This window comes from Ziziphus jujuba, chromosome 10 (genome assembly GCF_031755915.1).
Source record: "Ziziphus jujuba cultivar Dongzao chromosome 10, ASM3175591v1".
NCBI lineage: Eukaryota > Viridiplantae > Streptophyta > Magnoliopsida > Rosales > Rhamnaceae > Ziziphus > Ziziphus jujuba.
The window spans coordinates 1477684-1490038 of NC_083388.1; the positions used below are offsets into that span (position 1 = coordinate 1477684).

A 12355-nucleotide genomic window follows, 5' to 3' on the forward strand; every position below is an offset into this window, starting at 1 on the left:
AGACCTTTAGTTTTTAGCATACTTCTGTTTTCTTCTGAGATTTCATATATTTGAATAGTAAATGGAATTTGGCCTGCAGTACCTAGGATAATCTATTACTGAAACAGCTACTGGATTGCAATTATCACTTCCCAAAAATAAAGGATGACCACCCAAGTCCACAACCAGAATACATTTAAATTCACCATCCTGCTCTATGACTTTGAATATCCTACATCTAGAAATTTTGTGTTCTAATCTAAGAACCATTAGAAGATCACCCGTTGGTGGTTTCTTCCACAAGAAACCAATCGGAAGAACAAATGCACATCAATTCATGTGGAATTTTCTTAACCTTGATACCACTGACACTATAGCTTAGAAGAAGAATTATTATCATCGTCATCACCACCACCATTAGAAGATCACCATTGGTGGTTTCTTCCACAAGAAACCAATCGGAAGAACAAATGCACATCAATTCATGTGGAATTTTCTTAACCTTGATACCGCTGACACTAGCGCTTAGAAGAAGAATTATTATCATCGTCATCACCACCACCATTAGAATATCACCATTGGTGTTCCACAAAAAACCAATCAGAAGAACAAAAGCACATCAATTCATGCGGAATTTTCTTAACCTTGATACTGCAACACGATAGCTTAGAAGAAGAATTATTATCATCGTCATCGCCACCACCATTAGAAGATCACCATTGGTGGTTTCTTCCACAAGAAACCAATCAGAAGAACAAATAGACATCAACTCATGTGGAATTTTCTTAACCTTGATACTGCAACACGGCACCACATAGGATGCAAAACACCAAATATATATATATATATATATTTATATATATGTTACAAACTAATGCAACCACATAAGAATTCGAGGGCATGTTTGGCGAGCAAGCAAAAGGACCGCACAGCATTAAATTAGTGCGGAATTATGTTTTAGTGGAACCGGATGTGGCCCGCTTAGGCGGCACTTTTCACAAGGGAAATTATTGTGCTTGAATTGACGCACAAATAGTGATAGGGGAGGGCCTGATCGCGGCTGTACAGCCCATTTTTTTTTGTTCTTTTATTTATTTATTAATTTTCAAAACTGCTTTCTTTTTTTTATTTTTTAATTATTATTTTGTAAAACATTGCTTTTTTTTTATTATTTTTTAAACACTGCCTCTTTTGTTTTTATTTTCAAAGCATCGCTTAGTGTTTTTTTTTTTTCCTTCTATATCTTTTGTTTAGCCATGATGAGTTGACCTCGATTCATATTTTTACACAAAAAATTCACTCAAATAATATTAATTTCTACTTTTCAATGTTAATATTTTCTTTTAATATATTAAATATAATGTACTTATTTAAGGAAATTAGATTATAATATTAAAAATGATGACAAATTAAATTTTATTAATTATAATATAAATAATTAAATATTATTAGCTCTTTTAAATTTTTAATGTTAGAACTTTTTTTTAAATTCTTTTAACATTATATATATCTTTCGATTGTGTAATTATTATCATGAATAATAAAAATTACACTTTTTATAAATATTTGCAGTACAGTACAATCTTACACCAAATAATATATAATATTAATAATACAATTTGACACAATACATTCTAATCTAATACAGCACAATAAAACATTACAATTTTATGTACTAAACATGCCATAATAAGTAAATAACATAGTATTAAAGAAGAAAAATGGAAAACACCCAAAAAATAAATAAATAAATAAAAGAGCAACATAGCAGTTGAAAAGGAAAAGGAACATGAACCAGCACAAAAAAAGATAAGACGACACATGGCCTGGTAATCTTCAATTCTTCAAATTCTACCTCCATCTGCTTATTCTTGATAGCATCTTTTCCAACCATCCTTGCCGCCTTGTGATCATGGTGTTCCCAAGAACCACTCCAACAACTAGTCCACTCATAAAACCTGCCACAGCAAACTTCCAATCTAATATGAAAAGAAACTCTGAATCATGAACTTGTCCAAAAGTCGAAGTTGGTGTTGGCGAGAACTGCAAATCTCCACATTTCCTTGACAATGGATCACCGCACAATCCTGGATTTCCCTCGAATGAACTATTGTCAAATGAATAGAATTGTTTCCCTTTCGGTATAGGCCCTGTCAAATTGTTGTGAGAAACGTTGAAGCGTGCGAGGAATCCAAGCTGCTTCAGTTGTTGAGGGATATCTCCAGAGAGGTTGTTTTGAGAAAGGTCCAATGATTCAAGCATTGTTAAGTCTCCCAAAGACGATGGGATGTGACCAGAAAGCATGTTGTTGGAAAGGTTTAACGAGCGGAGGGCCTTTAGGTTCCCAAACAGTTCAGGAATCTTCCCTTCAAATCTGTTGCTTGACAAATCAACAAAAGCATAGATATCTTGGATGGGTCCATAGTACATCTCTACCCCTTTAGATGATATTGTGATTGAATAGCGATGATCGACTTTAAACGTAAACCCCTCTGAAGTAGGAATTGTAAACTCCGCAATCATATATGCAAGATCACTGGAGTTGATAACCTTCATGGAATTCCAACTGAAGATGTATTGAGATGGCAATTCGCCTGAGAAATTATTGCAAGACAAATCAATCACCTGCAGCTTAGGGAACTCCAAATCCTTTTCAGGTTTCCCAATTGCACCGTAGAACTCATTCTTACGCAATGTGAGAAGTTTCAACTTCGGCAGGGACCCCAACCAAGATGGAAAAACATCATTCAATCGATTGTTGGAGACAACAATTCCTTCTAGCATCATACAGTTGGATAATGATCGTGGAATTTGACCTTGCAACTGATTATAACTAAGATCAATCAACATCAAGTTACTTGCACTGCCACTACATGTTTGAGGAATGATTCCATGAAAAGAGTTGTTTCTTAAACTCAACACAAACAAAGAACTGCTCAAGTTTCTGAAACACTGTGGAATCATGCCATCCAATTTGTTATCGGACAAATCAAGGATGTAAAGAGAACTCATATTGCAGAATACATGTGGAATCTTTCCAGTCATCATGTTTCCTGAGATGTTATATTCTTTGATGGATGGTGGAGGAATTGGAAGCGGTCCTTGCAACATATTAGAGGAAAGTCGTAATGTGTCCAAGTTAACCCAGGGAAGAACTGCAGGCCGTTGGTGAAAACCCGTTATGAAGTTGTCGCTAATGCTCAAAGATATCAAAGTGTCTACACTTGTCTTCCACATCCACTTTGGTATTTGACCATAGATTTTGTTTCCACTAAGTTCCAAAAACTCCAACTCATTTTGATGCCTAAGGAAAGCTGGGAATTCATATAAATTGCATGAAGACAATCCTAGAAGCCTGAATTTTGGACTTGTTTCATTTATGTTTGTTTTTTCAAAGACCACTGAAAAATTGTTAGAACTAAGTTGGAGTTCAGTGAGATTTTTCATGTTAAAAAACATGTTGAATCTCACAATGCCCACCAAATTGTTAGCAGCTAAATTGATATTTTCAAGATTTTTGAGCTTAGATAATGATTCTGGAAATGGCCCATGCAATTGGTTACGTGAAAGTTCTAGTTCTGTTAGTTTGGTAAGGTTTCCTAGTGAAGGTGGGATTGGACCAGTTATTTGATTGAAACTAACATATAATAAAGTAAGTTGGGTAAGATTGTGAAGAGAAGAAGGAATGTAACCGCTGAAGTTGTTCATCCCCAGGTGTAGATCAGTAAGGCGACCAAGTTTACCAAGTGAAGATGGAATAATACCTGAAAAATTGCATTCTTTAACATTTAACACCTCTAATGAGTCAAGCTTTTCGATTGAAGAAGGGAGGCTTCCATAAAATCGAGTATATGCAAGTATCAATTTTGTAAGAGGAGTTTTTTGGTGGATTGCAGGAAAATAACCAGTAAGGTTTTCGTTCCATCCCACGTTAAGAATTTGCAGATTTGGAAGTTGAAAAATTTTCGTAGGAAACTCTCCGTACAATTCACAGTTTACAAGACGCAAGGATGTCAAGGAAAAGAAGTTTGCAAGGAAATCAGGTATTGTGGATGATATGTCTGCGTAACTAAGACGAAGAATTTCCAAACTAGTTAAGTTTCTCACTAGGGTTCTTAGGTCTGGATTTTTAAGCTTCAAAAACTTTATTCCAGTAACTGGATCTGAATTATAAGACAGGTCAAGGGTGGACAACTTGGACAGATTTGAAATTTCAAATGGGACTTGGCCAGAAAACATAGAATTAGTGAGGTTGAGGTAAGTTAGACCAGAAAGTTGCTTGATGGCAGGAGGAATGTGAGAGTAATTGAAGTGATTATCAGCAAGGTTGAGTGCCTGAAGATGAATGAGGCTGAAAAGGGTGCTGTTGGAGTCGATAGAGCCATAAAGGAAACTACTGCTGAGGTCAAGACCAATCACGTGACCAGTATCCTCGTCACACTGGATTCCATCCCATGAGCAACAGCTGGTGTTTTCTCCTTCAAATTTCCAAGATAAAACCTTGGGATAAGCTCCTTCATAAAAAGAAGCATGTTTGTCGATGACAAAGCTATTCTTGAACTTCATCAAGGCAGACCTCTCATCATCATGGCAAAATGGCTGCAGATTAGAAGCAGAAGAGTCAGCAACCACAATAATCTCAAACAAAAAAAGTTTCTGAAATAAACACCAAAACAGCAAAACAAAGCACAATATTGGTAACCCCATAATGCTTTGGTTTTTTTTTTTTAATATAATTTTTTTCTTCCTCTTTTTCTTAGATGAGCATGGAAGAGGAAATGTTTAGAGCGCTTCTTATATAGAAGCAAGCATGGGCCATAAAATTTGAACTTTTCCCGTATTTTGGCGTTGGGAATCATAGTTATAAGTCAAGTGGTCCCTGAAAATTATGAAGCTAGCTATATAAAATGACAATGCAGTTTATGATCACCACAAACTCAATTTTCGATTCATTTCTAATCTATAAATTCTAGAAGAAAGATTTGTCTACCAAAGACTTGGCCGTCCAACCATGTTTTAATCTCCAAATTTGTATGTCATGTGATATCAGAAACAGAATATTCTTCTTTGGCCAATCATATTTTTCATTTTTTAATTCTTTTTTATGATTCTACAAGATAATTTTAGTAGCTTTATTTCTAAACAATGCAATTTCCATATAACAAGTTTCTCATAAGAATTCATACTGCAAAACAAAGCTAAAAGTCTAACACAGTCACACTCCAGACAAACTTACACGACATACCTTCTTTATTGATAATTAGCAAATAAGACAGGGTCAAATTGAAAGCATTGAACTATCTACTTAAAAGTATAAAGGTTGGGCTGGCAAAATATTCCTAGCGGTCTAGTAAGCAAAATGATGTCAAATTAAGTGGCTAATGCATGCAATACTATTATTCCAACGTAACCAACCAAATCTAGACCATTTCATTTCACCCGGCAAAAAAAAAAAAAAAAAAAAAACGAAAGGAAAAACTATTATTCCAACATAACCAACCAAATCTAGACAATTTCATTTCACACAAAAACAAAAAATCTAGACAAGTTCAATCTATTCTAAGAAATAGACTACCCCTGCACCAGAAGTGAGGCTTTCACAATCATGGAAGTACAAAATGCCTTGCTTAATAGGCAATTACACATGTTCAATCTATTCTAAGAAATAGACCACCCCTGCATCAGAAATGAGGCTTTCACAAACATGGAAGTACAAAATGCCTTGCTTAATAGGCAATTACACATGTAAGCATTTTTACTTAATTAAATTACATATATCGAAACAGTTAATAGTAATTAAACTACGCTCTCTGCAATTTCGTTGAACATTGATGGCAGAATGCAAGGGGCAGGAAAGCAAATCTCATCAACTCGATATTCTCCCTGGATACTTTCATCCTCCAGGTTATATTCTTCAATTCCAAATTTAAAATTACCAACACCTCTTAGTTTTAGTGGCACTTCCAAATAAGTGGTAATATGAATAGTATATCAAATTTGGCCTGCCGCCAAATTAACATGTGTAATATAGTTTTTTCATTAGTTAATAGCTTGAAGCTTAATACCCTGTACAATATAACAATTTTCATTCCTTGATATAAAATATTTTTGACCAAACGACCGAAAAATAAAACAGACCATTGTAATGTCTGCTTCCGAAATGGAAAATGGAAGATTTAATATTCTGCCTAATGACTATTTTATCATTATCATTTGTGGTTTCCACAAGAAACCAATCAGAAGAAGAAATGCACATTAGTTCATTTGGAATTTTCTTAACCTTGATACAATATTGATAACCCCATAATGCTCTTCTTCTTCTTCCTTTTTTTATTTTTTTTAATTATTATTTTATTTTTTTCTTCCTCTTTTTCTTAGATGAGCGTGGAAGAAAAAATGTTAAGAGAGCTTCTTACAGAGAAGCAAGTATGGACCACAAAGTTTGAACCTTGCCCATATTTGGCGTAGGGAATCATAATTATAAGTCAAGTCGTCTCCAGGAATTGGGAAGCTAGCTATAAAATGACAATACACAATTAGATATCTGATTACCAATTTATGATCACCACAAACTCAATTTTCGATTCATTTTACTATCTATCAACGCTAGACTGAGAAAGAATTATCTACCAAAGACTTGGCCTTCCAACCATGTTTTACGTCTCCTAATTTGTACGCCAAAACTTTCTAGAAACAGAATATTCTTCGTTGGCCAGTCGTATTTTTCATTTTTTAATTCTTTTTTATGAGTCTACAAGACAATTATAATTGGTAACTTTATATCTAGACATTTTAATTTCCATATAACATGTTTCTCATAAGAATTCATATTGCAAAAGAAAGCTGAAAGTCTAACAAGTCACACTCTAGACTAACTTACATGACATACTTTCTTTACTGATAACTAGCAAATCAAACAGGGTGAATTGAAAAGTACTGAAACATCTCCTTAAAAATGTATAAGTTGGGCTGCCAAAAAATTCCTAGTTGTCTAATAAGCAAAATGATGTCAAAATGATTGGCTAATGAATGCAATACTATTAAGCCAACATAGCACAATTTCATTTTACCAAAAAAATAATAATAATAACGAAAAAGAGGGGGGGGGAAAAAAATCTAGACCAGTTCAGTCCTATTCTAAGAAAAGAGCACCCCTGCACCAGAAATACGGCTTTCACAAAACGTTTTAGTACAAAATGGCCCATGCTTAATAGGCAATTACATATTTAAGCATTTTTAGTTAAATAAACTAGTTCTATATCTAAATAATTAATAGTAATTAAACTGTACTCTCCGCAACTTTGTTGAACAGAGATGAAAGAATCCAAGGGGAAGGAAAACAATCTCATCAAGTCATCCTCCCTGGACACTTTCAACCTCCAAGTTTGAACCTTGCCCATATTTGGCGTTTGGAATCATAATTGTAAGTCAGGTGGTCTTCAGGAATTGGGAAGCTAGCTAGCTATAAAATGACAAAACATAATTAGATATATATCTCATTACCAATTTATGATCACCACAAACTCAGTTTTCGATTCATTTCACTATCTATGAAAGCTAGACTGAGAAAGACTTCTCTACCAAAGACTTGGCTTTCCAACCATGTTTTAGGTCTCCTAATTTGTATGCCAAAACCTATTAGAAACATAATATTCTTCTTTGGCCAGTCACACTTTTCATTTTTTAATTCTTTTTTATGATTCTGCAAGATAATTATAATTGGTAGCTTTATATCTAGACATTTTAATTTCCATATAACAAGTTTCTTATAAGAATTCATATTGCAAAGAAAGCTGAAAGTCTAACAAGTCATACTCTAGACAAACTTACATGACATACCTTCTTTACTGATAACTAGCAAATAAAACAGGTCAATTGAAAAGTATTGAAACATCTACTTAAAAATATATAAGTTGGGCTGCCAAAAAGAAAAAAACTCGTTAATGAATTACAATTTACATCAAGATTTTTATTTTTATTTAGGAAAACTTACATTTGCAATTTCTTTTTTACTAACTTATTAAAAAACATAGTAATCCTATTTTAATTATTGTTTTTAGTATTTTTTATTTGAAAAATTTTACAATTTTGGACATTAAACTATATAGAATTTGCAAATATTTGACAAAGGAATCAATGATGTAAGGATTTTGTAAATTCAGGTTATAAATTGTCATAAAAAAATTCTTTATGGTGCAAAATGCTAATCCTAAAAAGTTCTGATGCAACTGTATCAGTATCCTTAAAATAATTATATGTCCTTTATTTGTACAAATTATTATTAATGTATAAAAAACATCTTTTAAACTTTTCTTCTTCTTTTTTAATTTTTTTGATCATTTTTTCAAAAACTTTAGTTATTGATTAATGATTATTACATTATTATATATATATATATATAATACCAGAGAGATTTTACCCGTCAAGGTTTGAACCTGTTTATTAAAAAAACAAAATATAAAAAGGTTTGAACCCAGGACGTGGGCCAAGCATAGAGATAGACTAAGATCTTAAGATATTGCCTTTCAGATAGCCCAATTAGGTCTTGAGTTCAAAAACCCCTTTCTTTAATATATTCAAATATATATATATATATATATATATATATATATATATATATTTCTTAAAAAACAAAATGATGCCTACCCACTTAAATTGCTCAATGAAATATGTCTGAAAATGGTTTGAGTTGGAATTCTTCCATGTTTAATTTAAAAAAAATATATATCAAATAAAATATGAGTGCATTGGTACGGTGATAAATAATATTTTTCTATTATTATGCATTCTTTTTGTTTTTAATTTTTACTTTTTCTGAATGATTATCTTATGTTAATATTATAACTCGTGATATTAGAGCCTTTGGCTCCGGTTTCTAAATTAAAAAAAAAAAAAAAAAAGAAAAGGAAAAAGCTATAACTTGTGATAATATTATAAAATACAAAATCTAACCGTAAATGAAATTTCAATTTTGTATTCTAATCTAAGAACCATTAGAAGATCACCCATTGGTGGTTTCTTCCACAAGAAACCAATCAGAAGAACAAATGCACATAAATTCATGTGGAAATTTTCTTAATCTTGATACTGCAACACGACAGCTTACAAGAAGAATTATCATCGTCACCACCACCATAGACTACCTCTAGAGACACCATTCGACATCCATGGAACACACCAAGTATTCGATCTTATAGAATGTAAAGATCAAATGGGCAAAAATGTAATTCTAGGATTCTAAATAGGTGCAAAATTCATCACCATATTCTATATAGGCTACAGAGCTATTAATCCTATAAGAAATTACAATAACCTTAAAAGATCCCAAAGAAGGGTCTCTTGACAATGTAATATTCGCAACCAAACCAAATCTATTACCATCGAATGGAAGAAAAAAAAAATGGTGCCGAAAAGTGGTTTGAAACCAGTAGTGCGTAAAATCCTTCCTCTGGAAACTACCAACCATAAGAAGATTCAATATAACAATTGTATGTATTAAATGGTAAGCGTAACTGGAACTTGCATATATCAGCAGTACTGGTGAAATTGTATAAATTTAAGCTCTTCTATGCCATCTTTGAGATTGCTTACAAGTAGCCATAGAAGTTGGTGAAAATTGAACGTAAGAGATTCATGAAGACTTGCAAGGTTCGATGAGATATCTGTTGAGTTTGAATAGCACACCCTTTTAACCGGGCTCTACTTGGGAGGAGTTTCAGAACTAGGAAATCAATATCCTTAGAAGTTTTGACCAGAATATATATCTATATATATATATATATATCATCAGTTCGTCTATGGTGTGGACAGTTCTCATACGGATCACAATATTGGTGATAGTTTTTCATAGTATTGGTGACGATTTTCTAAAAAATCGTCACCATAGAATTTCCGTATATATCATAAAGTATTAAAATTGAGATATATATATATATATACTGTATCCCTGGAAGTTAGGAAGAGATATTACTAGCCAAAAATAGGATAATAAACTCAATAATAGAATTATGATTTAAAAAAAAAACTCATTAATGAATTACAATTTATATTAAGATTTTTATTTTTATTTAGGAAAATTACATTTGCGGTCTTTTTTTTAACTAACTTATTAAAAAACATAGTAATCCTCTTTAATTATACTTTTTATTAGAAATATTTTACAATTTGCACATTATACTATATAGAATTTGCATTTTGCGTTCTCATTTTTCGTTTACTATTTGACAGAGGAATTAATGACGAAAGGATTTTGTAAATTCGGTTTATAAATTGTCAGAAAAAAATTCTTTATGTTGCAAAATGGTGACCCAAAAAAATTCGGATGCAACTGTATCAATATCTTTAAAATTATTATATAGCCTTTATTTGTACGAATTATTAATAATGTATAAAAGATATCTTTTAAACTTGTTTTTTTTTTTGTTTTTTTTTAATTCTTGATTAATGATTAGTACATTATTATAAATATATAATACCAGAGAGATTTTACCCATCAAGGTTTGGAGATTTTATCCATCAAGGTTTGAGGCTGTTTATAAAATTAAAAAAAAAAAAAAAACAAAAAATGAAAAGTTTTGAGCCCAAGACATGGAACAAGCCTAAAGATAGCCCAATTAGGTCTTGAGTTCAGAAACCCCTTTCTTTGATACATATACATGTATATATAATAATAATAATAATAATAATAATAATAATAATAATAATGCTATAGATACAAAAAATATAACCAAAATTATAACCCAAATAATATGGCATCTGACATGATACTCTATTTATAATGCCACATCACTAGCAAAATTTCTAATTAATTAATTAATTTTAGTTTTTATTTTTTAGGGATCTACCAAAAAAAAAAAGCAAAAGAAAAGGAAAGAAATCACTGTCTCCTTCAAGCCATCTCACCGGCACCATCGCCTGCCCTCTTCTTCTCTTTCTTGGACGACGACAAAGAAGAAACTAATAAAGAAACAAATTAATATAAAAATTAGCTTTCACTCCTGTCGATTGGCAATATTAATTTTCCAAATAATGCAAAGGAGCAGCCCTTGAAACATCAAAATATGAGCAATCTCTTCCACAGCTTGGTCCAATAGTTTTCTTGCAAACTTCTTTGCTCCTTCAACACCCATGAACAAAAGGGTACAGGATTTAAGAATTTCAGGTGGGTTTATCTCAATCTTCTATATTAACTTTTGTTTTTCAAATTTTTTCTTGAATTTTAGGATGGGTATGAATTTTTGCAGGCGATGGTGCTAGTGAGATGGCTTGAAGGAGATGGCGATTTCTTTTTTTTTTTTTTTTTTTGTTTGGGTAGATCCCTAGAAAATAAACACTAAAACTAATCCATTAATTAGAAATTTTGTTAGTGATGTGGCATTATTAAGTGGAGTGCCATGTCAGATGCCATATCATTTGGATTATAATTTTGGTTAAATTTTTTGATATCTATAGCATTATTGTATGTATATATATATTTCTTAAAACAAAATGATGCCAACCCACTTAAAAGTGCTCAATGAAATATGTGTGAGAATGGTTTGAGTTGGAATTCTTCCATGCTTAATTTAAAAAAAAAAAAATTATCAAATAAAATATGAATTGCATTAATAAGGTGACAAATAATATTTTTCTATTATTATGCATTTTCTTTCTTTTTTTTTACTTTTTTTGAACGATTATTTTTGGTTTCAGTTATAACTTGTGAGGTTAGAGCTTTTGGCTCCGGTTTCTAACTTAAAATAATAATAATAATAATGTTATAACTTGTGATAATATTATAAAATTAAAAAACTAACAGTAAAATAAAAAAAAATTCAATTGCCATCAATATCCCCAACTTACACAAATTAAATGTTCTGTGCAAAATAACAAGAATACCAAAATTTTGAAAAGAAACTCAAATAAAAATAAATCGATAACAATTAGTCTCTGAAAATTGATCCTAACCCAAGAAAAAAAAAATAATGGTAAATGGAAATACCATTGGAGACGGAAATCTCAATATGATAAACAACAGCATCCTTAGATTCCAAAGCCATCTTCCCTAACCTAATGAGACTATCAGTTGCCAAAATCCCTTTAGCATCGATATCATGCAAGGACCTTCCATACAAGCTCTTGCAAGCTCCAATGGCAGCTTCAACAAGCTCCTCCTCTTTTCCACCACAACCCATCGTGCAGTGTCCCAGTGTTCTCGTCACCGGCTGCAGCAACTCCCATGGCCCTCCGTCTTCTGCTTCTCGCCCTCCTCTTCTGAATATACTTGGTTATAAATTTCTAATTAATTCACGATAGTTATGACTTGGGCATCATACCCCAAATCTTAATATATACAACTTGATTTACATCCTATCAACCAGTGCAGATCTGGTTGATA

The 12355-nt window shown here is 32.1% G+C and overlaps 1 protein-coding gene across 1 annotated transcript; it reads right to left on the reverse strand.

Moving 5' to 3' along the window:
• Positions 1 to 1830: 1830 nt before the first annotated feature.
• Positions 1831 to 12152, reverse strand: LOC125420877 (receptor-like protein 7). Its single transcript, XM_060811883.1, has 3 exons — positions 11960 to 12152; positions 11821 to 11834; positions 1831 to 4635 (listed from the first exon to the last, which is right to left on the reverse strand). Exons 1-3 carry the CDS (start codon positions 12150 to 12152, stop codon positions 1831 to 1833), a joined length of 3012 nt encoding a protein of 1003 aa, XP_060667866.1.
• Between the last annotated feature and the right edge of the window lie 203 nt (positions 12153 to 12355).